The 26,369-nt window shown below is 45.1% G+C and overlaps 1 protein-coding gene across 6 annotated transcripts in view; it reads left to right on the forward strand.

Annotated features, from left to right (window-relative positions):
- XPO6 (exportin 6) overlaps positions 1–26,369 on the forward strand; it is a 59,218-nt gene that overhangs the window by 10,853 nt on the left and 21,996 nt on the right. For 4 of the 6 annotated variants that reach the window (XM_054211031.1, XM_054211032.1, XM_054211027.1 and 1 more), the window contains 7 exons: positions 7,217–7,307; positions 8,716–8,828; positions 11,989–12,186; positions 14,871–15,030; positions 15,427–15,504; positions 22,509–22,962; positions 23,073–23,102. In XM_054211031.1, coding sequence (XP_054067006.1) covers positions 7,256–7,307; positions 8,716–8,828; positions 11,989–12,186; positions 14,871–15,030; positions 15,427–15,504; positions 22,509–22,962; positions 23,073–23,102 — 1,085 coding nt within the window. In that variant the 5' untranslated portion in view covers positions 7,217–7,255. The remainder of the gene's footprint in view (positions 1–7,216; positions 7,308–8,715; positions 8,829–11,988; positions 12,187–14,870; positions 15,031–15,426; positions 15,505–22,508; positions 22,963–23,072; positions 23,103–26,369) is intronic. The other 2 variants (XM_054211029.1, XM_054211030.1) reach the window with 1 other exon arrangement.

The following is a 26,369-nucleotide window of genomic DNA, read 5'->3' on the forward strand; positions in this document are numbered from 1 at the left end:
CACACGATTTATAGCGATAAAAAGACTCTGGGAATGAGTGTGAAATCCCAGACTTCTAAAATCGTTAGTTGGAAATGATTAAAAGTAGTAAGTAACGCAGTCTTTGAGCTGCATGGGTCTGCCTCTCGGTAGGGTGAGTTTGTCCTCTCTAGAGGATGCGTTGGGTGTCGTACAGCTTTCTTAAAACACTTTGTAATTCTGCTTTTGTTGCTAAAAATAATATTGCGCTTCTTTCATGAACTTCACTGCCTGGAGTGACCCAGGGCTGTTCCAGGGGTTCACTGAAGGGGCGATAATACCTGTGCTTTGCCCATAGCTGCAAAAGGAAGGCTTTTGTGACCCACACAAAGGCTTGAAATGACCCACAGTCTTTCTGAAAGTATAATTACTAATTTACGTGTTTGTTATCATGTTGTATTAGGGCTTGGGCAGGGAGGGGCTCTAAAGATGCCCTTGTAATTCTTAGATGAGTAAATTACTACCTTAGTATGTATGCGTGTTAGGTATATGTATTATTAAATTAGTCTCGACTGAGTTTCCTTAAAAACTGTCTACAACAATTAGGGAAAAAAAAATAATAGAAGGAAGAAAATTCAGCAGCTAAAGTGTAGTCGTTTATATTTGTGTGTGTGTCTAACTGTATTATTATTAATAAACTGCACAAAACTGGAAGCAGAAGGCTCCAAGGTGGAAGGGGATGGGCCAGTGTACTTTAGCAAAAGCAGGGTGAGTTATGTTATACTAACGGCTGCCACTGTGGTGTCTGCGTGATTTCTTTTCTCTTCTTAACCCTGGGCACTGGCTTGGTGGTGGCATTATGGAACACTTCCCACCAGGGGGTTGTCCCTGCAGTCCCTCCTCTCCTGGAAGAGTTGTCCATCGCTAGCACGAGCTGGTAGGTGTAGCCGATACTCGTTTTAGCAGAGCTTGGTAAAACGTGATAAGATCCAAAGCTTGATAACCAGGAGGAGGCCGGACTGCGCCGGGCTGCATGTCTTGCACTGGTGATGGTAGGAGACGTGGTGGGTGGGAAGGGGATGGAGAAGCAGGCTTAAAAGAAATAGGAAGGTGGGGCTGTGCTGGAAAAATATCTCCATTTGTTATCGCTGTATGGTGTAGGGAGGCTTTATGGGCTGGTAGGTGTTGGATATGATGTGAAAAGTGCTTCGGCAGTGCAGGTGTTGAAGGGAGGGATGGAACAAGAGTGGGCGTCTGAGTTCAAAACATGGTGGGGTGCAGAGGGGTGGTGAATAACAGCTCCCGAACGGGGAGGATCCCATCTTTATTGAAAGAGCAGAGATGTCACAGGGGGGGTTAGATCTGTGGTGAGGGCTTCTGGGGTTCAGCAGTGCAAGGGGTTTTCCCACCTGCCGCTGAACAAGGTGTCCTTAAGGTTCAGTTCCTGTGGTGTAAAATCCATCCTTCCACATCAGAGGAAAGTGTTCCAGCCTGAAGGGTGCTTGAAGTCACCTTTAGAGCATCACAGCTGCAACTAACATCTTGCTAAAAAAGGCTTTGTAGAGGGATTACCTTAATTTTGTCTTGGAGTGATATCCATTTCCAAACACATTAGAAAAAAACCTCACCAGACGTAACCCTCCTCGTCAGCCGGAGCTGCCGTATTTAGAACATCGTTTGTATGATCGATAGTCTACCGAGCTGTTAATAACAAACATTAAAAAGTTAACAGCTTGTGTTTTTATGGCAAAGCATTAGAGAAAAGCTTTCCTCCAAAAGAAACAATCCCTTTAGAGGACGTAAAAAGAAGTAAAAAAAAAAAAGATGGGAAGTGAACTCTAAATGAAAGCACTTCTGGAGAAAATTGAAATAGCTTTATAAAGCACTTTCATATCTTCCAGAATAATCGGGTACTTTTTTTTTTAAGGGGGGTGGGAGTGGTGTCTTTGGTTTATATGCAAACTAAACTTAGCGTTGTAATTTCTATTAAAGTAAATGTGCGATGTCTAAATTGCAGTCCAAAAAAATGATTCTTCTGTTCTTCGCCAGAGTTGGATGAGTAACTCGTCCTACCCGAATGCTTTAGTCATAGGTCTACAGGCTAAACCAAACTTGTCATGGAGTCCTGGCTTAAGCAGCGAAGTACAGAGATTTTGCTTCTCTAGAGCCTTATTGAGGTGCAGGGAACTGGAGTTTGAACAGCCTGAAGTGCAGTGAGTTGGCAGCTATTAATATATTTTTTTTTTCCTTAATCAACAGAAATCAGTTAATGGCTTGTACATCTTAAAATGGAATTGAACGATAGCCTGGAAATCAGCTGGTTACATCCAGGCTTTGTAGATCCTTCTTTTGGTACTTTGGTGAATGGAGAATGTCTTTAAATATGCCAGTGGTTGGTAGCAAATCTCATCATTTCTGTCAAAACAGGGAGCTGTAGTCTCAGCTGTCAATCTGTTGTTTTTCTGGCTGTATGAGAAGGGTATTAAAGGTTGGAGTTCATAGATAAATGGCATGAGTAAGCAGCTACACGCCTCTCGTTTGATAACTGTTAATGAAACACCTTTAGCAAACTTAAACGGGGCAAAAATGGGGATGGTAAGGAGGTAGAGTGACAGTGGCTCTCTCCCACCCCGATCCATATCGAGTCATGCTCAAATCAGACAGGCCAATTCCAGGAGCAGCAGACTTGGGCCAGACGTGACACTTGCTCAGTCCATGCCTTGTGGACCCAGCATAGCACGGCAGCTGTTAACGGCACCTACTTTGGGGAGAATCAGCCATGACATGTCTCTGAGATGCTATTTTGGAAACAATTTCTAGGTCAAAGTGCGGATGTCCTACTGGCACATGGGAATCTGTAGCTGTCACAGTAGGATTTAGACCCTTACTTACTTTCCTGCATCACTGACCCGTTCACCAAACCAAGCCCTGACTGAGGACGTTGCCTTTGGCTGGAGGATCTGCTGAATCTGGCAGCTGAGATCTTCCCTCCAGGTCTGAGCTCAAGCAGAGTGTTTTAGGCAGTTGGAAGCAGTGGAGCTGGTGTGGATGGTGACATGCCAAATCTTACCTTCGCCGCTTTTAGTGAATTGCAAAGGTTTGCATGGTTTTCACGCCCTGCAAATGGGATTCATAGAATTGAGTATTTTTTCCCTCAAATGGTTGGCAGAGGAGAGCAAAGAGCATTTTCTGGAGGTTTTGATCCAGCCCCGAGTACCCTGGGAGGCACAGTGAGGTGAGAAGGGTCAGACTTTACAACTTGTGAAAGTGAGTGGGAAGTATTTCTGTTTTCATAGTTGAGTATTTCGTAGTGCCTCGCGGAGGTGGGGCAAACTGCCAGCCCTGACCCAGAAAGCCTGTAGTAGATTCTCCTAATGGTCCAGACTTTGTGACTTTCCTCAAAAACCTTTAAAATATGAAATTTGTGTACGACCCAAATGGCTGAATTTCAGACCAGACAGAAATGGAACTGAGTACTGCTGGTTCTGACTGCCCGCGGGGTTTGGTCTTGTCCTGACCGTGCAGGACTGAAGGCAGTCCTTGATGGCCATGTGTTGGATTCAGAATTCATCGGCATTTCTCTTCCCAGACCCTGGTGGTGCTTTCCTCCTCATTTTCTTCAGTACAGAGTAAACACCAAGCCCTAGAAGAAAGAAAACTGCATATTAACGTGGGTGATAATATTGAGGTACAGCTGGAAATAGTACAGATGGGTACAGCCGCAGGTCCTACAAACAGCTCACCTTCTATTATGGTCTCACTAGATAATCTGCTTTCTGGGGTGTCTCGGTACAGGTACAGTAAATTTCCTCTGCGTCTCTCCAGCAGCATGTGTCCTCTTTATCTCAATGACCTACTTATCAGAGCTTCTGCTCGAAAGGTGGGCGATTAGCTCGTGCTCCAGGAATGGTTAACTTGAGGAATACCCAAAAGGCATTAGCAAATGCAGAACTCTCCCTGTTTCGCCGGGTGTACTTGATGTGGCTGTCAGATAGCACCCTGGGGAATCACAGCATGGCAGGGGCTGGAAGGGACCTCTGGAGATCATCTCCTCCAACCCCTCTGGCCACAGCAGGGTCACCCAGAGCAGGTGGCACAGGAACGCGTCCAGGCGGGTTTGGAATGTCTCCAGAGAAGGAGACTCCACCACCTCTCTGGGCAGCCTGTGCCAGGGCTCCCTCACAGGAAAGAAGTTGTTCCTTCTGTTGAGATGGAATTTCCCATGTTCCAGTTTGCGCCTGTTGCCCCTTGTCCTGTCCCTGGGCACCACTGAGAAGGGTCTGGCCCCCATCCTCTTGCCACCTGCCTTTAGCTATTGCTGAGCATTGATGAGATTCTCTCACAGGCTTCTCTTCTCCAGGCTGAACAGCCGCAGGGCTCCCAGCCTTTCCTCAGCAGAAAGGTGCTCCAGGCCCCTGATCATCTTCGTAGCCCTCCACTGGGCTTTCTCCAGTAGTTCCTTGTCCTTCTTGAACTGGGGTGCCCAGAACTGGAGTCAGTGCTCCAGCTGCGGCCTCCCCAGGGCAGAGCAGAGAGGTGGGATGGACATGGGAGCCTCTCCTGTTTGTAGAGCCCATCCTGGGCTGGGTTTTGATTACTTCAGACAATTTGTGCTACTCCACCTTCCTTTGGCCAAGCCTCCGGAACAGCCGGGAGAAGTCAAATAGGAGAAGAAAATCTCAGAGGTCACGCTGTTTCTTTCTGCCCAAGTTGGCCTTGGATTCTGGCCAGCCTGGGCTTTTTACATAAAACGCTTGTGTTGTGCTCTGTTTTCTTTTTTTTTTTTTTTTTTTGTCTCTGAGACATTGAACACTGTGATAGTGGTGTTTTTATATAAAAGATTAAGGGTGTTCCTAGGAGTAGGTGCTCTCATCTTCAAAACCTTGGTGCCAAGGCAGTTTGAAGTCAGTGGAGGACAGGTCAGATGCTCAAGATTTATAAGAACTCCGTAATTTATTTCCAAAAGTAGGAAATAAATCCTTCATCTTGGGGGGGAAAATGCCTTATCTCAACTACTCTTCCTGAAGGATTGAATTAAGTATCTAAAAACAATTGAGCCCTGCTACTTCTGTGTGAAGAGCTAACACTTCTCTGTGAATTGAGGTGATCTTGCTCTCTCCCAGGGGAGGGGTGGGGTGGGAGAGCAGAGGAATTTGCATCAAATTCCAGAATTTGGAAACTCTTCTCTGGGGGTTTGGCATCAGAAGCTGCTGGTGAGACTTACCCCGCGTTGAGCAGCCGAGAAGGAAACTACAGGGACTTATGAAAACGTTGGATCTGTGTATCTGGATCTACATGGGAGCAAGGAGGCTGCGGAGGAACGTGCAACATTGTGGAACGTCCCAGAAAGAAATGTGTAGAAATGGCTGTATCTTAATGTCATTAAGGGCTCCACTTAATCAAATATGCTTTTTTGAAGTGAGGCTCTTATCTACGGTGTTGCTGTTATCTGGGAAATGGTGACCGGCAGGAGGAGGACCTGGCTGAAGGGCCAGCTTCAAGGGGAAGTTTACGGTGCAAGGGACTGTTTGCAGACACTGCGTATAAATGGATTAAAGAAGTGATAATGGGTGCTTGATCTTGCTTAAGCTGGCAAAGTGGCTTGGATTTGATTGTAGGTTATTTTAAGCCAATTTCCCACTAATAATGTTCCTCGCTAAAATAGTCCTTGCTTTCTAGAGCAGGCCTTGAAAAATAAAAAGGTGGGGGGAGAAGCAAGAGGAAAGGTAGGATGAAATCCAGTGTTCCTTTGCTTGAAAATGCGTGGTGTCCTACAGAGCATCCATTTCCAGTTGTTGGAGAGCAGAGCTGAATTTATCTTCCCAGGCTGTTGTGTCTGTTCTCGTGGGGGGGTTAATCCAAGCCCAGGCTGTTTGAGGAGGATCTCCTGCCGCCTGGCCCTGCGGTGGTCCTTGGGGAAGCTGCTCTACAGGGAAATGGGAATGAGCAGAAGCCCGTAGTTTTTCTGCAAGTAGTCTCCTTTGCTCATCTCTTTGCAGAAGACTGCTGGTCGTGGGTTTGTTTGGGTTTTTTTTTCTGGTTTTATTTTTTTGAGGCAGAACTTTCAGTTTTCTGTAACGGTTTACTTTGTTTCTGTGCGGAGGAAGGTCAGGGCTTGAATCTTGATGCATTTATTATTGATAGCGTGCGTTGAAAACATTAGACGAATGACTAATGGCATGGTCGGTACCGTAGCAGTAGTTTTCTACGGCTATCCATTATCAGGCTCCAATGCAAGGGAAGCACGGCGCAGTGGAGAGGCTGGGCTTGGTGGTGAGCTGTTACTAGAATAAAATCATCCCAACTCCAGAGAACTTCAAAACTATAGTGACCTTGCAGTGGCTGTCTACTAATTCTGATCATTCTTTTTAGGATTTATAAATGCCGAGACGTATAACTGATGAATTCCAATAATAAAGGCTAGGTTTGGGGATGGGAGTGTGTTCTTGAATCAAATTCCTGAATACATGGATGCATCAAATAAGTATATGTATACTTGTATATACAACATATGTCTTACAATATACATATACTTGTATACAATACAGCACGCTGCTGAATACTTCCAGCTTTTCAAAGTGCTGGAAGTTCCTTAGTCTTTCAGGCTGCGACTTCCTGAGCACCTCTGGTGGTGTGGGTGGTGGCGTGGCACAGTGGCACCAAGGCCAAGAGAGGAATCGGTGTCAGAAGGCCCCGCAAAGTTCACACTCCCCATGCTATCGCTGTATTTATTGTCTCTAAACATTTGAAAGCGTCTTCGCATGAACTTGCTGTCTTTGCGAGAATTATTCAAGAGGGACGAGCTAACTTAAAATTACTAAATGCCGTCAAAAAAAAAAAAAAAGGAGGAAACTTCTCATAAGTTCCTGGAGGTGTTCAAGGCCAAGTTGGATGGGGCTTTGAGCAACCTGGTGTGGTGGGAGGTGTCCCTGCCCAGGGCAGGGGAGTGGAACTGGATGGTCTTTAAGGTCCCTTCCCACCCTAACCAGTCTATGATTCTATATTGTTTTCGTTAGTTAATGCAGCTGAGCAAATGGTCCTCAGTGTCCAGAGCTTTCACTTGCAGTGGACAATTCTTGTGGCTACTTCACACCATTGAGCAGATTGGAATTTAAATTCTAGATTATTTTGCCCTTCTCCTGGACTTGGTGCTCTTGTGGGGTTTTGGGTGCATCTGTGACATGAACAATGCCGGCCTCCTGAGTGCAAGTCAGAGCGGCAGTTAGTTTTAACTCTTCCCTTCCAATGTCGTTCCCAGGCATCTGAAGAGGCCTCGCTACGGGCTTTGGAGAGTCTAATGACAGAGTTTTTCCACAATTGCACAACGAATGAGCGGAAACGCGAGATAGGTGAGTTCGTGCCTCTTCTAAAGGATGGTCCCCTCTGCTTTCTGCTGCCTGTGGGCCTCAGCAGAGGTGACTTGGTTATGTTAAGCTAATACAGCAGATAAAAGTTCTCTACCTGATACCAAACTGGCATCTCCTGCTTATGTATCAACCTGAAGTAAGGGTTTATGTAGCTTGGGTTTTGGAGATCCCATGGCAGGTCCTATAGATAATTAATATGTCAGTAACCGTCTACTGCTGTGAGCATGGAGATGCAGTTTTTTTTATCAAGGGTAGTAAGTTGGTTTGGGTAGGGGAAGGATGTGACTTTTTTTTTTTTCTGCCTTTACATTGTTGGACTGCACGTCCTGGAAAACCTTTACCTTCTGCCTAGAGATGGAGCGTGGACTTCAGATTTGTTCAGCATTGAGAAGGGAAAGCAGAAGGCTGTCCTAGTTCATGTGAAATGGCAAGTGGGAATAAACAGGGAGGTTTCATCTTGGCTGGTATTATTAAATATGTCCTTCTGAAAGCCAGCAGAGATCTTGCAGGTGCTCTAGATTTGCTTCCCGCATCTGTGGTTAATAGCTGTAAATAGGCTGTTTGCTTTTGTTCTCAAACTCTTGTTGTCTCTGTAACTTCAGTGCCAAAAGTATGATCAGCATGAAAGACTTCTCCCAGAAATCTGGTAAAATAAAGAATAAGCAACTAGGCAAGGGTTTGGTGGGTTTTTTTCCCCTATTGTGTAGGTCCCCTGCTGTGGAAAAGGTAAAAGCCTTCAGCATCCCCCGTTCTCCTGCTTAAGTTGCAGGAAAGAAACAGATTGATGAAGGCTTAAATTTTCTTAGCCTGTAAAACAGCCCTCGCAGCTTTTCCCTTTGCCGTGTTTGGTATGTGGTCACTTGATGTGAGATGACCAAACCCTGTACCCAAGTGCTCGGAGAGGTTTTTGATACGCTGACCTACAACAAAGTCAATGGCTCTTGGAGCAACTGCCCCAAAACAAGGTGGGTTTTATACCATACCCCTGTGTGTGACGTGAAGTACCCCCAGTCTTTCACAGTGACCTGGTATCCCAGCACTTGGCTTTTATAAATAAAGTGGTAATGCTCATAATATAATTGTTGGGTGATTTATGTTAATATTCAGCTATTAGTCTGGTGTAGTACTCATGTCAAAACTGTATTCTAAAATGACATACCTATTTTGGTTTCATTAAAGCCTATTGTTAGATTGCTTTTAATACTTAGGAGTATAAATTTATATTATTTTTTCTTTTTCCTCCTCCAGGTTGAGTCATTCCCTGAACGTGGGGTTCCTTCCACGCTCAGCGTGTTATTGTGTTATCAGTATACGTTGTTACAGGTTTATTTTTTTTTCACAGCTTAAGAATTTTAATGTAACTTTTTAATACTTTATTATTTTTTTTCAGAGGAGCTTTTAAATAACTTTGCCCAGCAGATAGGAGCTTGGAGATTCTGCCTCTATTTCCTGTCAAGTACAAGAAACGACTATGTGATGATGTACAGTTTGACTGTGTTTGAGGTAAGATGTGGACCGATGCCTGCTTAGTGCGTTTTCCGTCTGCTGCAGTTTTATATGGCAATCGATTGGGTCTGAAAATGTTTGTCTAAAACGGCAGTCCTAGTAAGTATGGTGATAAAGAATGCTTTTATTGCTCTCTCCTAGAGAGGTTGCTTAATGGGAGGCTAAGAGGAGGAGAAATATGAATCTTTGTACAGAAATGGAAGAATTAATTTCCTGGCATCTCTGAGTACAGTTTCAGAGGCTGCTTGGAGTTTTCTGCACGATGCTTTTAAGGGAGTTATTGCTTTTATACCCTTTTTATGGTCAGAAATACGTGCGTGATTACCTGATACTAACTACTGCAAACTACAATGCTAAGAGGGAAGACAAAATTGCTTTTCTTTTTCTGACAATCTCGTAATTGTGCTTGATGCTTTTGAACTACATCCCACAAGTTTATGCGCTAGTTGTGGCAGTAAGGTCTCTTTTAGAAGACCACATCCCACCTTTTACCTATTTATAAAAGAAGAAAGTTACAAGCCTAAATACTGATTTGTGTATCTACTGGGGAAAACAGAAGTATTCTGTGAACAGCTCTGTTTCATCAACTGGTTTCTCAGTGACCAGGGCAGTGTCTTGCCCTGACGATGTTCTGGGGTTTGGTCCATGTCACACCTCACCCTGCTCGTTTGTGGCCTCTGCGTTGTGCTCCTACATCAGAGGGGGGTTATATCCTTCGCAGTGCACCACGTTTTAGACAGAGCAAACAAGACTGTTCTTAAAAGTTGTGTTCTTTTGCCAAATTATCCATGTTGTTGTTGACTTCTTCACTTGAAATGTTTGCTTTATTTCGCTGGGGTTGCATAGGGAGTCTGGACTCAATCTCGTTTGCCTTCCTCTCGAAAATGGGGTAATCATTACAAATCATAGAATGTGTTGGGTTGGAAGGGACCTTTAGGTTGTCTAGTCCCACCCCCCTGCAGTGAGCAGGGACATCTTTAGATCAGGTTGCTCAGAGCCTCATGAAGCCTGGCCTTGATGGTATAGGCCAGGGTATAGGACTTGTTTCCCGCTCTGGGGATGGGTGTCCCACAGCAGCAGCCTGCAATAATTAAACTGATTTTCATGAAGAGGAAAACATATTTGATTACTGAGCTTCTGCCTCTCTGGAGGAGGGGTGGGAAGTAGTAATAAAAAAAATAATTGTGCCCAGAACTAAGTGGAACAAAGAAATCACTGTCCAAGTGTAAAGTGAGGGACTTCGAGTCCACAGCTCAGCTGAGAGATTAGGATCTCTCCATTGAGGAGCGTGAATTTCCAGAGTTAACTACTGTAGTGCTGCGCATCGACTGCTCCTCGTAGCTGGAGCCTGTCCTAGTCTCCTCCTTCACTTCCCTGTGAGTACTGAATGCCAGTAAAAGCGTCTATATAAACACAAGGATCGTTCCCAAAACCTCCCGAGAAGGCTGTATTTTCTAGAATGTCTAGGCAGTTAAAAGTGGATCTGGAATAAAAATCCTTACAGCCCCCTTCCGGATGAACCGTTTTCACTTCTTGCTTTTGGAAAAGAGAACATCTTCCCCAAAACATTTCACAGGTGGAGGGAGCTGCCACTTTCAGGTCAAATGAGTAGGATAAAACTCAGTGGGCATTAAAGCAAGAATATTAAAGCTAAAACGTCTTCCAGTTTTACTGGGGCTTCTGAAACTCTCATTCTCGAGGAACTCTCATTTGGTTGGGTCGTCATTGCTTTTAAGCAATACTTCTGGATCTCCTCGGTGATAAAACCCGGAAAACAACCTCTTTGAGGCACTTAATGTATAAATATACCCCTGTGCCTCTACCCTGTGAACTGGTACCTCTGCACAGTACGTCCGTACTGTGAATTGGATCTGCTTTGACTATAAATAATTTCCCATTTTCTGCAACAAACCACTTTGCAGTACCTCCTGCTTTTGAGTTCTCCGAGCTGTGTGCCTGCAGATGGGTACAGACGGTGCTTCCTCGGTGAGTTTTCCGGAGAGGCTCAGCTCCCAATGCTCCAGAGCCCCTAAAATGGGATGGTAGCAGAGCAGGGAAGCAATTTGCAACTCTGCCTTCTTATGGATTTTGTCCGGTTTGAAGTGGACTAAAAGCTTTCTGTTAAAGTGGTGCCCTCTCAGGGCATGGCAGTGACTCCGGCGACCTTCCAGCTTCTCTTCAGGAGACCCAGGTGGCATCAGAGTCATCTAAAGCTGAATTGCTTCCCCTCTTTTGTTTTTCTGCTTCATACAAGGCTATGCTTCCCCCTTTGTAGGGGAAAATCTAGGTGTCTGGGGCTAAAAGATAGTGGAAATACTTTATATACATGCCAACTAGTTCTGCTTGACCCAAAACCAGTTAAAATGGTAAGGTGCTGGTGGCTGTCGCTTGGCACTTAATAGAAATTCTGGTGTACTCAAAGAGATCTTGGCAGCAATTTCTGGGGCACTGAAATCCATCGTTTGTGAAACTCTGGTGTTGGAGGGCATCTACAAATGCGCTGCTGTTGTGGTGGGGGTGGGTTTGGGGTTTTCTGTCAGAGCCCATTCCTTGTGAGAGACAAGCCCAGGGAGTTTTGTTCAGCAGCTTAAGCCATCGCTGTCTTCAGTTCGGTTGCCCCATTAGGTACCAGAGCTTATTCCAAGTTAGTTGCTGGTGCAGGGTTTGCCCTCTGTTAAGCTGTTTTTGTTCTGCCAAGCTTAGTCTGCACACATTCACCTCTGCATGTCGCTGAAGATGTCAGGGTTGGTCCTGGACTGCTGAGCAGTTAAAGCATCTTTAAAGTTCAGCTTTTTGCCCCGCGAGCCTGTGTCAGAGCTCTAACAAAACAGAAACACGGTCTCATTAACCTGCGAAGAGCCGCTGCTTTCCTTATCATAGAGTCATAGAATGTGTTCGGTTGGAAGGGACCTTTAAAGGTCATCTAGTCCAACCCCCCTGCAGTGAGCAGGGACATAATCTGGCAGCAAAGAAGGTTGAACTACACTAAATGTAGATTCTTAAGTTTTTAACTGACCGTGCTTTCCTTCAAGCGCTATACCTGGTATCTTTAAGGTTATCCCATTCAGGCACCTAACGCTTCAACTTCAGTAAAGTGCTGTGACATTAGCATGTCTAAAATGAGCTCATTTGGGGGGGGTGTCTGTTTCTCTTCCAGAACCTAATCAATAAGATGTGGCTCGGGGTCCCATCTCAAGACAAAATGGAGATCCGCAGCTGCCTGCCCAAGCTCCTGCTAGCTCACCATAAAACTCTGCCTTACTTCATCAGGAACAAACTCTGCAAAGTCATCGTGGATATCGGCCGGCAAGACTGGCCGATGTTCTACCATGACTTTTTCACCAACATCTTGCAGGTAAGAAGTTTCTAAAGGGAAAACTTGGTTTCATTCACAGCATGATGTTATTTTGTTACCTCGGGTAGGGACTTCCCTTGATGAAAACTAAATAATTACATTGAAAAACAAGCCTGCTTCTTAAATTCCTTTTTTTTTTTCAATTTTGCAAGTAACCCTTAGCTTCCTACATGCTACAGCTCTTTCTAGTGTTAGAAGTTTTTTGACAAAGATCATTACTATGCAGCAAGCATCAACTGCACTTTGAATTTTAAATATTTAGGAGTAGTTGTGGAAAACGTCGGGGTTGTGGGTTGTTCCTTAAAGAAAAAGGTCGGTAAAACTATGGATGCATCGCGGGGTGATTCTCAAAAGTGAAGTTTCTTCATGTGGCTGTTGGAGATTTTTCACCTAATAGCCAAAGATACCCAAAAATCTTTGGCACCTCATCATGTAAAGTCCTTAATGGAGTGCTGTTGGGGCGTTTAAGAGGGCTCTTGCAGGAAGACTGGGGTATGTATTTGCGGCTGAAACAGTGCCGTTAGTTTGAATATTGGTGGTAATTCAGCATTGTCGCAGCGGAGCCTGAGCCGGGCTAACGGTGCGCTGCTGCTGGTGCCTAACCAGCACCTCCTCTTTGGGTTCGAGTACTTTGGTTCCGGTTCTCTTGAAATTGTTCATAATCAGCTTAAAGAAGCTGAGCATAAACTGAAGTGCTGCACAGACGTTTGCTGCTGGCATCGTTGCATGATTTGAATGTAGCTCTGCCCACAGACAAGCCACGGGGCAGCTATTTTAAAAAAAAATAAATATAAAAATCAAAGTCCCTGAGTGTCAGGAGTTTATTTGTTAAGATAAATGGATCTAGTATTAATTGTAATTTTTTTTTTTAAAAAAAGCTAACTTGGTGTACGGAGCTTGTTACTAATGGGTATAATCTCTTTTCAGATAGCTCTCTGTAATCATGTAGTGCAACATGCATCCTGAATTGTCAATTTGACAATAAGTGCTCTGAGACAACTGGCTGTCTATCACTTAAAGTTTTGGCTTTCGTTTCACCTGATCTGCAATCGAAATGCTTTCTGAGCTCCTGCTTGCTTTTCGAGCGCTTTGCAGGTTACCTTAAGCGATTGCAGAACCCACTTTGGGTATCTGTTTTTTCCTTAAGCTTCTCCTTGTGAACTCAGCTGCAGAAGGAAATGTTCCCATAAATTACTTTCTATAGCAGACACCTTCCAAAAATGTTTGGGAAAAGTGGAAGATAAACACTAATACTGAACTCCAAGACCTCAAAATAATGAAGAGTAGCACAGGAGCAGAATAATTCTCTTTTAGAGTAGCAGATGAGTCCTCTCTCAGGACTTTCTCCTCAGATCATTTGAAGCAACTGTTTGATTTTTTAGCATTAAATCATATCCCAGTACTCTAAGTAGGCTCTAAAAGTTCTATTGAACCATTGGAGGGATGGAGAAGAAAAGTAACTTGGACTATGGTATTGTCATTATGCAAAACCAGTAATTCTACATAGAACATGCTACTTCCGTAGAGGTATAAAACTTGTTTAACGTTGCTGAAGTGCCAGTGCGTGGTTTTGCTAAACTTCCTGGTATCGTCAGAAAATACTCTGAGAGGAGATGTTAAATCTTTCTGTAACTTGCGAACAAGTTGTGTGTTTTATTTAATTTTCTTTAATTTTCCTTTCTGTCAGCTCCTGTGCCGTCATGCTTCCTTTCGGAAAGCCAAGCTCGTGTACATCTAGACTAAGAGACTTTAGATGGACTACTTTTCTCCATGTATTTCACCAAACTGTGTAGCCCGAGCAATGTTAATTCTGGTTTGGTGGGTCGGTGAGATTAGGACCAAAGTCAGACTGTGTTACAGAATTTATGACTTCCAGGATTACTTGTAGAAAGTGTGATTTGCTTTAGGCTTTTTTTCTCCCAGAGGGAATAGTGTATAAATCATTTTGGATGCTCCAGGTCGACAGAGAGGAGCAGGGCTGAATTTCAGTTGAAAATAAAACTTTGTCCCACTTGAATGAGTCTGTAATAACCCAGTGGCCAACAAAGGCAAAAACCGTTGCCTTCTCTGGTCCTGTTCTTGCGCGTTCTGCCCGTGGTGGAAGTCACCCTTTTCAGGGTAAATGTGATTTCCAGGTTGAGATGCGATAGAGGAGAGGTTGGATCCCTTAGCTGTGTCCTGGTGCCATCCCATATTGGCTGCAGCTCTTTCTATGGGAAGGGATGGGCTTTTTAATGGGAAAGCGCTTGGCTGAAGGTGCAGGCTCCTGACCTGAGGGTGGCTGCAGCGGCAGCCCTGTAATGTGGTGAAACGCTGGTGCTGAGGCAATTAGGAGAAGTGATGATGTCGGCAGAAGGCAGCAAAGAGGAGGAACAAACTGTTACTGGTAAACAAGCTGGAACAGAGAATGCGTGCAATGACATTATGAAAGCTCTCGTGAAACCCCAAGGATTCCCATGGTGCTTGAACTGTTGCAACATCGTAGATTAATGTCTCAGGAAATTGGGTATTTGCAGGTTTTTTTTCTTCCCTCAACATGCAGCGCTGCAAAGTGTGGGAACTGATACTTTTTGGGTCCTGAAGTGCTTAGAAGCCGCTGGTAGCGTTACTAACCCCCTGTTCGTCAGCTGATAGCTTTGCGGAATGTTAGCATCACGTGTTCCATGCATGTGTTTTCCCCGCAGTTAATTCAGTCTCCTGTCACCACTCCTCTGGGACTGATCATGTTGAAAACTACTTCGGAAGAACTGGCGTGTCCGCGGGAAGATCTTAGCGTAGCCCGGAAAGAAGAGCTACGCAAGCTGCTCCTAGACCAGGTGCAAACGGTGCTTGGGCTCCTCACAGGTACGAGTTACGGCACTTGGAGTGTTGAAACAAATGTTCTCCATCACCATCCCTAAGGCGCTGGCAAGCTTGCACGTTCTGGGTTCAGTGAAGCAATGTATGGGCGATGTGGTGGCTGCTCCTGCAGTTTGAACACTCAGTTCTACCCTCAAGCACTTGGGTCGGCTTGCTATGGACAAGGTTGTGTAGCAGAGCAGCTGTATAGCTACGTATGTCCCCTCCTTTATGAAAAGGGATTGAGATGGTGTGTATAAACACTTGGTAATTTCTTTGGGTCCACTAGGAGAAGACAATGTTCCTTGTCAAAGCACTAACGATGTGTTCTGCCGAAGATCTCCTGCAGTCTCCGGTGTGTTTGTTAGATCAGGCTGTTCTGAAAACTGTCTCTTTGGCCAGGTATTTTGGAGAGCATCTGGGACAAACACAGCGTTACTGCTGCCACTCCACCACCATCCCCGACGTCAGGAGAAAGTGGTAAGGATGGCTAAAGCTGAATACTTGTATTTAAGCTGCAAGATATTATTTCCATGTACTTGCAATATCAGGCATCGATCTCTTCCTTTACTGCCTAACCTTTTGCATTAACCCTTTCTAAGAGCTGTTCATAGGCCGACAAATTTCTGGTTGCAAAGGCAAACCTTACCTGAAGAACCGATTCCCACTGCAGAGGATGCCCCACTGAAAATGCCACCGTCGTGAAGATTGCACCTATATGTGCTTGTCCTCAGGTGGCAAGAAGCTTTCTGAAGTGTCAGTGCAGTGAGTTGGCATTGTCATCTATGAATTTTGGCTGTAAGCACCTCAAAAGCCAAAGTGAAGCAAAACTGAAGCCCTAATGTAAAAAAAAAAAAGGTGGCTAGGACTGTGTGCCTGTATCTTGTGAAAGTTTGTTTTCTGCCTATTCCTGTTAGTCTTTTGCGTGGGTGTTTATCTGATCTGAACTCACTTACGTACATATTTCTTGGTTACCTGCAAAATGGAGACTATTTCTATGTCCTTGTTGTTGGAGCATGTCACTTATCCTGTTAAGGCTAAATAAGGGGATGTAGAGGGTCACCCCAGGCATGAAGCTGATCTTGATGACTATCAGTGTTTCTTGTGCCTTGATGTAACATGGATCATTGATAACATTCAGCTCACCCCAGCGTTGTCCAGCAGCACGTGGCGTCTTTGTTCCTCCTTCTTGGAAAACAAAGCGAGAAGAAATACTCCGACGCAGTCAAATCAGTATTTTGTTTAAAAGCTGTGATCTTGCCTCTGTCTGCTTTTAATGAGGAAAAAAAAGAAGGGTTTAGGGCCTGGAAACCTGTAATAACCACTTGGGCACAGGGAGGTGATGAAACCCTTGTGGATCTGATACCTGTTTCTCCAGGGTTGTGCTCGGTGCAGTGGTTTCTGTGAGCCAACGCAGTTGTATCATGCACCTTTGTCTTGCTCGCCTGTGGGACCTTAAACAGTTAATTGAGAGTTGCTGATCACTTCCTTGTGGCCAGATTGCACTAGTCAGCTTAAGACAGCTGCCTGTGATAAGCTTCTGTTCATGTTTTTTGGTTAGCGTTAAAACTTTCACGTTTAAGTTTGAGCAGAATTTCAAGTGCTTCTTTCCTGCAGAAGAGCTTAAGACACTTCTATATTTATATACAAAACATAAAATTAAAATGGGAAGAAGTATTTCCTTGGGTTTTGGGGGTGGATTTTGCTGTAGCTAGCAAAAAGGCGCAGAGGGGAAAAAAAAATTAATAGAAAAGAACAAAACTGGGAAAGAGTGCATGTGCTGCTTGGAGAGGGCAGGAATTCCAGCTTCACCCACCCTGGCAGCAAGAGCCTCAGTGCTTTGGTGTGACGTTGGGTAAGGTTGGGGCCTTCCACGGTGAAAAGCTGATTTATGTTAGGATCGACTGTTGGTAGCAAGTGCCTCAGTGGCCGTTAATGATGCTGTATTTGTACAAAACAGCTTGAATTGCTCGGCGAGCCCAGGTGCACGCTAGCAGATGCTGGGTAGTGCAGGCACATCCAAGGCCATGCCCGCAGGAGGGGGTACTGCAGATTCCAGAGTTACCTTGGAAAAAAATAACGCTGGTTTGTTCTGAGGTGCTGGTAACTTAAATTGGTACAGCCTGGAAGAATCTACTTTGTTGTCTAGAGTTGTAATAAAAACACCCCAAAAAACAGTGGGACAAATCCTGGGGTGATGGTCAGTGGAAGCCTGTTTGCCACGTCCTCTCAGTTCCTCGGGGAATCGCTGGACGGTCCTTGTGCTGAGGCAGCTTTTCATCCACCTGTGCGTTCACCTCGTGACTTTAGATCGTATTTCTCAAAGTGACAGCGTGCTGCCCTTCTGTTCTGGGTCTTTCCTTTCTCCTCTTTCAGGGAAAACAATTTAACTTCTTACACAGCATATTTTCAAGATAATTGCTCGTAATTAAGACTACACTGACAGTTTCTTTAGAAAGTCAGGCTTAATTTCATTGGGCCCTGTCTGTGCAAACTCATTTATTTGAAACTTTCTCTGTTTTTTCCTGTGGTCTGCCTTAACTACTATGTCCATATTAAAACTGGTTGTGCTTCAAGTTCTTGAAGTTCAAGAGGAAGAGCATTGAGTGCTTCCCTCTTGTCCACTGCTTGCTCACTCCCTGTATTTTGTGAAGGATTCTCTTTTTCTTTACTTTCTTTATTAACCAAGTGTCCCTTGGGTCACTATTTGGTGATATGATGGGTGGATGGATTCACAGAGTGGAGTTAAGAGCACCGATGGGGTTGTTAAGGTGGAGAACCTCCAGGGCTTAAAGTCGGTGGCAGTCATGACATTGCACATCTAATGGTCTCTATTTGCAGGCAGAGATAAGAACTATGGGACAAAGGTGGGTTTAGTGAAACTCTGCCATGAAATTCTGCCCTGGAGATGTTAGTTGTTTATCTTTAAAATTCGTGAAATCTGTAAGCTGACCAAATCTCTTTACCCATGTATTGTTAACATTTGTGTCTCATTCATGCACCAAAGTATTCCTGTTTACTGGTGACGCTTCAACTTTTTTGTTGCTTGGATGAGGCCACCACCCTTTTCTCTTTACCTTCAGGTGAAATTAAAGGTGTTCCAAAAGGCAAAATAAGCCTCCGAGTCCCTATAAATGCTTAATATCTTCCATCAGAGCCGAAATCTCTTTAGGAACTTTGAAAGTCTGTGCTTCCTTTTTTTTTTTTTTTGCACGGGGAAGCAAAGTGAAATGGTTACTTGCAAGTCTTGCATAGTTTTTAAATAGCACTTGAAGGCATTGTTAAACTCATTTCTCCCATCAGTTAAGCAAAGGAACTCTGATAATGTCCTATGTTGGAAAACATTTGGGTTATTGCATCCGTATAGAATTCACTCAGCAATAATCTCTCAGCCTCCGAGTGTTGTCTTTGGACATCTTTACAGCTTTTTGCTTGATGAATCCCTTCCTGAGATATATTTGTAAAATCATAGAATCGTTTAGGTTGGAAGGGACTTTTCAGATCATCAAGTCCAACCATCAACCCAACACTGCCAAACCCACCACTAACCCATGTCCCTCAGCACCACGTCTGCCCCTCTGTTAAATACCCCCAGGGATGGTGACTCCACCGCTGCCCTGGGCAGCCTGTTCCAATGCTTGACAACCCTTTCTGTGTAAAAAAAAAAAAAAAAAAAAAAAAAAATTTTCCTAATGTCCATCCTAAACCTCCCCTGGTGCAATTTGAGGCTGTTTCCTCTTGTCCCATTGCCTGTTCCTTGGGAGAAGAGACCAACCGCCCCCCGGCTACCCCTTCCTTTCAGGGAGCTATAGGGAGCGAGAAGGTCTCCCCTCAGCCTCCTCTTCTCCAGGCTGAACACCCCCAGCTCCCTCAGCCGTCCCTCACAGGACTTGCGCTCCAGACCCCTCACCCACTCCACTGCCCTCCTCTGGACTCGCTCCAGCACCTCAATGTCTTTTTTGTGGTGAGGAGTCTAAAACTGGATGATTGCTGCCCCAGTCCTGCTGGACACACTATTGCTGATACAGGTCAGGATGCTGTTGGCTACCTTGGCCACCTGGACACACTGCTGGCTCATATTCAGCCGGCTGTTGACCCAACCCCCTGGGTTCCTGGGGTTTTCCACCAGGCAGCTCTCCAGCCACTCTGCCCCAAGCTTGTAACACTGCATGGGGTTGTTGTGACCCAAGTGCAGGACCCAGCACTTGGCCTTGTTGAACCTCATACCCTCAAGCAGACCAACGTTCCCACTCAACTTGGTGTCGTCTGCAAACTGACTGAGGGTGCACTTGATTGCCTTGTCCAGGCTGTTGATAAAGATACGAAAGAGAACCAGCCCCAATACTGAGCCCTGGGGAACACCACTTGTGACCAGCCGCCATCTGGATTTAACTCTGTTCACCACCACTCTTTGGGCCTGGCCCTCCAGCCATTTTTTTTTTACCCAGCCTGTCCCAGCCATGGGCAGCCAGTTTCTCCAGGAGAATGCTGTAGAAAACTGTGTCAAAAGCTTTACTAAAGTCCACATAGACAAGATCCATAGCCTTTTCCTTGTCCACCAAGCGGGTCACCTTGTCATAGAAGGCGATCATGTCAGTCAAGCAGGGCCTGCGTTTCATGAACCCCTGCTGACCGGGCCTGATCGCGTGGTTGTCCTGTGTGTGCTGTGTGGTGGCATTTAGGGTGAGCTCCTCCATGACCTTCCCCAGCACCAACATCAGACTGACAGGCCTGGAGTTCCCCAGATCCTCCTTCCAGCCCTTCTTGTAGGTGGGCATCACATTTGTGAACTTCATTCCACTGGGACCTCCCCAGTTAGCCAGGACCACTGGAAATGATGGTATTAAAGACTGAGGCAAAGAAGGCATTACGTACCTCAGCCTTTTCCCTCATCCTTGGTTGCTATGTTTCCCCCCGCACCTAATAAAGGACGGAGATTCTCCTTAGCCCTTCTTTTGTTGCTAATGTATTTATAGAAACATTTTCTTATTGTCTTTTATGGCAGTAGCCAGATTAATTTCTAGTTGGGCTTTGGCCCTTCTAATTTTCTCCCTGCATGACCTCACGACATCCTTGTAGTCCTCCTGAGTTGCCTGCCCCTTCTTCCAAAGGTCATAAACTCTCTTCAGGTTATAAACTTATTCACTCATGTACAGTAAACAAATGAGTAACAGAAATGTTTGCTGCCGCTTATTTGTGCGGAACTAGCCTGATCCCAGCCCCTCCCTGAGAGTTTTCTCCTGATGTATGGAGGCAGTTGATCCTGTGAATTCAGCAACTGTTTGCAAAGATACCAAATGTAACTTAAAATCCCTCTGAGCTTCAGTAACTTAACTGGGTGTAAAGCGTTCAGACCAGCTGCTGTGCGTTCCAGGGACCTACGGTTTCTGACGTTGATGGATTAAAAGATAAGAATTTTTGGTTCTCATTGATTTTTGTGGAGTTTGATGGACTGAACGTTTGAAAGAAGCATGTCTGCTCCTGTAAAAGCACAACACAGGCAGCTCTTGCATTGTCGCGTACCTATAGTTGGGAACGTTACCATGGGGGCTGGTTGGTAAGACCAAGTCCAGGGTTATCAAATTTGGCTGAAGTAGCATGATGCCTTAAATTCCTGGAGTGGAGAAAGAAACAACAATAATGTATGACAAGGCGTTATGAATTTAGTGATATAAGACATCTATCTTGATGAAAAATGGAGACGTAAGAGGAATTTGTTCTTCACGCATGCTTTTGAGTACTTTGGAATTATCTCGGTAAATCATATCTGTTATTTTTGTACCAGTAGTGTGTTGGGTCATTTCACTTTCAGAGAAAAAAACACTCGGGTTTTCGGGGGAGAACTTTAAATTCTGTGACACAGTGAGTGCCCGTGGACTTCTAAAGGCAAAGAGATTATTTGTGCTTGAGGAAGAGAAAGGTATTGAGTAACCTGGGGCAGGTGAATAGGTTTTCAGCATGTGGAGTGTGGAAGCCTATGAGTTAGTGGGCAGCTTCCATGGGGAAGGGCAGCCCAGCTGGTGGCGTTGGCTTGGATTTCCATACAGCTTTCAAGAAGGCTTCTTGCTAAAAGCTTTTGAGAAAGCAAAGGCAATCGGGGATAAGGGGGGTCTTTCCATTGTTGATTAATTGGTTGGTAGGAGATAAAAGGCAAGTGGAAATGGTCCCCTCTTGCCGTGAGGGGGGAGGTCACCTGTGAAGCGCTGCTGGGGGCTGTGCCCATGGACATACTTGTTAGAGACCTGGGAAAGGGCTCAGTAAAGAGACAAAGAGGCTTTCCAACAGCACCAGGATGGTCAGAATAGTGGAAAGGAGGTATGACTGAAGACCTGCAGGAAGTTCTTGCACATCTCAGGGCAAATGGAAGGTGAAATGCAATGCAGGTAAGGGTCTCCGTGCCCAAACACAGCTTATAAATACTCATCTCCTGTCAAATCATGGGCTCCAGACTTGCCTTCAGTATCCAGGATTAGCTTCTGAGCGTTATGCCAGGTTATTCTACAAAAACTTCGACTGGTAGGAGTCATAACCAGATAACTGCTATGGCGTTGGAAGTAAGGTTCATCTATGCCTGAGTAGTGGCTTCAAGTTTTGGTCTTCCTGTATTGTTAGGTGTAGAGTAAAAATGAAAGCTTTGTAGAAGGACAGTAAAGATGATTGAGGGTATTGAATGGCTTCCACGTAAGTAAGAAGAGAAGTGTAGTACTCTTCATTCTCTCAGAAATTGGAAGTGACATGTGATACGTCACAACAGTGACACTATTGAGTGACATGTAGAAGGTGAATGGAAAGAGACTATTTCTTTTGTCTGTTTGGGTACAGGAGGTAGGAAGTGAAACTAGCAGGCCCCAAACAAAAAACCGTCTCTACAAAACGTATAGTTCAGCTGTGGAACTCTGTCACAGGGTGTTGCAAATATTAAGTTTATCTGGCTTCAGTTGGAGACCGGATAAACTCAGGGAGGATAAATCCTGAGGCTGTGCAGAATTTTTCAAACCCCACCTGGCTCGGGCAGTCTTTGTAACGTGAGCAGCTGGGGGCTGAGGAATTTGATATGTCGCTGCTGTGGGCTTTTGGTCACTGAGAAAAGGTACCGTAACAAGTAGGCTTTTTGGTGTGACTCAGAACATCTGCTCTTATTGTCATAGGCAAGCAGAAGCAACTCTGCCAAGGTTCAGTGTAACGTGGATGTGCCAGAGACCTTGAGCAAGCTTATATCAAGGATGCTTGACCTTGTGAGGGGAGCGAACTTTATCATGAATTCCTACAGTACACCCCCTGGCATCGCTACAATCATCTGAACAAAAGTTCAGAAAGTCTCAGACTACAAAAATCTGCTTGTTCATCTCGGGCAAATCTGTGTACGCTGACTTGCTGAGTGCCAGAGGCTCTGATGGCTTTTGTTTTATAGCTCGGGCTGGCAGTTGCATCCTTTGAAGGCGAATGCCCTGATTTATAACGCAGATGTCTGCTTTGTTTCCCAGGTGACCTGTTAAGTAGCCTGTTGCAGAGTCCCAGTGCGGCCAAATTATTGAACCAGCCAATCCCCATCCTTGACACGGAAAGCGAATATATCTGTTCCCTGGCACTGGAGTGCCTGGCACACCTCTTCAGCTGGATCCCTTTGTCTACTAGCATCACCCCCTCACTCCTCACCACCATTTTCCACTTTGCTCGCTTTGGCTGCGACACCCGCGTTCGGAAGATGTCTTCTGTCAACGGCAGCAGCCAGAACTCGGTGTTGGGACAGGAGCGTGGCCGACTTGGCGTCTTGGCTATGTCTTGCATCAATGAACTGATGTCTAAGAACTGCGTGCCTATGGAATTCGAAGAGTATTTGCTACGGATGTTCCAGCAGACTTTCTACCTCCTGCAAAAGATTACCAAGGAGAACAATGCCCACACGGTGAAGAGCCGGCTAGAGGAACTGGACGAAAGGTAAGAGCGAGCAAACAGCGAAGTAGCTGTGCTAGGGCCTCTTGCTTTCTAAAGGACTGTCTTTATTATTTTGCGGTCATGCATGGTGTGTCTAATCGCCTTTTTTTCAGAGTACTGTGCGGGGGGAGACAGGCAGAAAGGTAGGTGCCCACAGGTAAGGTTCTGGTAAGGGGCTGAGTTTGCTAAGGGACCGTGGTGGCACAGGTTTGTATTCTTTCCTGTCCTCTTCCCCCCGCTTTCCCCCGTTCGTTGCTGTTTGACTGCAGGTCTGAGGTGGCACAAGAGCTGAACCTGCCCTTCATTCAGTTGTAACAGAAAACAGAAGAGGCTCAGTGAGGTAAAGGCATTGCAGTATCCCCTTTCCTGGTCGGTATCTGCCTTCTCTGCTTAAACTCAGACATACAAAGAGTGGGTAGATATTCTGCGAGTCAAGACTTGGAAGAAAATAGAAGTAGTTCCCTACCCTTCATTGAGATGTGACGATTTCTCAGTTGCTTTTTGATTTTTACTTTTTTTAATTATTATTTTTAAACGACACGTAAAGACAGCTTGGAGGGGAGCTCCATTCCCAGCGGCAGTGAATGGCTCCGCCGCAGAGGCTGACTGGAGGCAGTAGGGAAGCGGCAGCATCTTGGGAGGCTGCGTATTGTCATTTTCCAGAAAGTTACTACCACCCTCATTGCCTAAAACACCTCGACTCTCTTATATCGACTATTCCTACTTGTAGGAGAGAAAGTGAGACTCGGCTTGCTGTGGTGTTGAGAGGTTGAATCCATGTGTTGGCAGGGTGGTGGAAGAGGTGAGGGCTTGAAGCCGCCTCTCGTGGCAAGCCAGCAGGCTGGTGCTAGCGTTGGCGACGCGGTTGCAGCTCTGAGAATCTGCTCAATATCTTGCTACGGATACTCGATGATGGAAATAAATTCCTGGTGCTGCTGTATAAAATCTTTCTATTCCCAGATGCAGCAGCGGGGCTTTTGAGCTTTTTTGGGTTTCTATTTGTTTCTCTTTGCTATCCACTTGGGAGAAAAAACAAACTTAGGAAAAAACAGTGGGTCTGTAGAATTCCCTTTTCCCATATCTTTAGATGCACTTGTGACTTTGGGATAGTAAATCTAGGTCAGTTGTGACTCCTGTTTAACAGTGAATTCTACTTGCCCATTTTTTGACTAACTCACTCGGACTTGAGCATCGCACACTTCCTAGAAATAAGACGTGTTGTAGGACGGTAGAAATCTGCCACAAGATACAGAGAGCCGGGGGTTACACTCTGGATTTCAGAAAAGCTCCTCTGGAAACCCACAATCCCTTTTCTTTTTCCCCCTTTTTAACGTCGTTCTTTCTTTTACTGAGAAGGTCAGTGAGCAGCCTTCGCTGGCGAGGCTGTGGAAGGTCTGTAGCTGTGTTGGCCTTCACAGAGATATTGCCATATCGTTACGTTCTGCTCCTTAGATATGTTATCCACAGAGATTGTTGTGTCTGTAATTGTGAGACCCCTCTTTATTCATTGCTGAGGTCTGAAAAAGGGATGCAACTAAGACGTTCTGGAGACTGGAACAATCTAGCTGGTTTTTGGAGGAGTGGAGCTTTCTCTGAGCTGATTCTGTCCTCTCCGTGGAAAAGGATGCAAGGATTTTCCTTTTGTCACTTAAGGGCTAGACTTTCTAGACTTTTATGTCCAAAACTAAAGAGCTTACTGCATGGAAGTGTTGTTCTGGCTTGGACTAACAAAATCCTAAACGAAATTGGCACTGAAGAAAACTACCTGTGGTAGATTGCCATCTTCAGAACCTGCTTGCCCTGGGTCTGTCCTTGCCCTTCCTCTCATGGTGCTGGTTATTTTTGTTCTGTTACAAAATCAGGGTGGCTTTGAAGTGGTTGGTATCACCAAACTAGTCCAGAAAGAGTAAGCTTAAACTACCTTTTGCTTTATTCGTGTTTGGTTTTAACTTCCCAAATGTGGGAAATGGCTAGTAAGGACACAAGCAATGGCGCAGTTGTTGCAGAAGGGGCTTTGGGGCTGGCAGAGTGAGGGGCCAAGTAAGAATTTCACAGGTCTCGGGCCAGAGCCTCTTTAGAAAATAAAAATGAAAAAAATCGAAGGCAATGTTTGGGTCCGTACTCCTTTATTTTTTGCTAGCTTTACTTTTGAAGTGTTTGGTCAGTGATAGGACGCGTTCAGCGATGTCTTGTCAAGCAGGCAGTGCCAAATAAAAAGGAAATGTGATCTTTTCGCATATTCAAAGTATTGTGGGGGTTGTGTAGGTTCGTAATAACCAACGGTGCTGCAGCTCTTTGTTAGCGGGCGATGCTCCTGCTTGAGTGAGTTTTCATTAGAAAGACTGGGGGGTTTTCCCTCCCCCAAAAAAAATTTGCAGAGGGGGAGAGCACGGTAAAACCAGCCTGGCCAAGCATGTCTGAAACTTTGCTAAGCCTAGTTTTTTACTGAAAAGAAAAACTGGAAGTACCCCTGCACTTTAGAGCTCTTCCCGTATGGGAAGAAAGGATGGGCTTCTCTGCAGACACCCCCTTATCACTGGATCGCCGGAGCTCTTGCTGTTTGTGTGTGATGTTGGAATGTATGGGCCCGGTACACTGATGGAGCATTTAACGCTGATCTGTATAGATAGATATGAAGATGATTTCTAACCTTGAGGAAACTCATGTTGTGCAGGGCTTGATCTTATCCCACCATAAAAGCTTACTCCACTGTGGTCTTTGTAATTTTTCCCCGGACACGTACCCAAGACCCCGCCGGTGCTCACACCGAGGTCACGCTCTTGCTGGGCTCCCTGCAATTTTGGTAGCAGGCTCCTTTTTGGATCTTCGCTTTGTACAGTCGCAAGCGCTGAGTAGTCCCGTGCTTTGCAGGAAGATTTGTCTTTATAGTCTAATCCAGTCACAAAAGCCTGGGCTCAGTTCAGAGACTTTCAGACAGTTGATTCGCACAGCAGAAGAAACCGTCCTCTCCAGCTCTCGGCTCCGTGGCTCTCCCGCTGCCTCATCTATAAACTTTTAACGTGTGTATTGCTGGCTCCCGCATTAACTTCTTGCTTCCAGCTGAATTCCTCAGGGGTAGAGTTTATTTCACTAATCCTACCTACCTAAGTAAGATGACCCTCACCATTAAATACTTATTTCTCTAGGGTGGGGGGGATTGTGCTTATTTGCAGGCCTGATTGCACTCAATTATATTTATCTGAATATTAAAGTTGCTTTTGACTAGACTGTCTTTTCTGCTGTTTCAGGTGTTAATGGAATGAAGGGTTGCCCGTCCTGTAGGTAATTGTTGCAGGGCTTTATATTTTAATTGTTCTACTGGCTCATAATTGTAACTTTCTTTTTAATGAAAGGATTTTGAGTGAATTTTATTGCTATTTCAATGAAATTGCTTTCCCTCCTAGCATCCT

This window comes from Rissa tridactyla, chromosome 8 (assembly GCF_028500815.1).
Source record: "Rissa tridactyla isolate bRisTri1 chromosome 8, bRisTri1.patW.cur.20221130, whole genome shotgun sequence".
Taxonomy (NCBI): domain Eukaryota; kingdom Metazoa; phylum Chordata; class Aves; order Charadriiformes; family Laridae; genus Rissa; species Rissa tridactyla.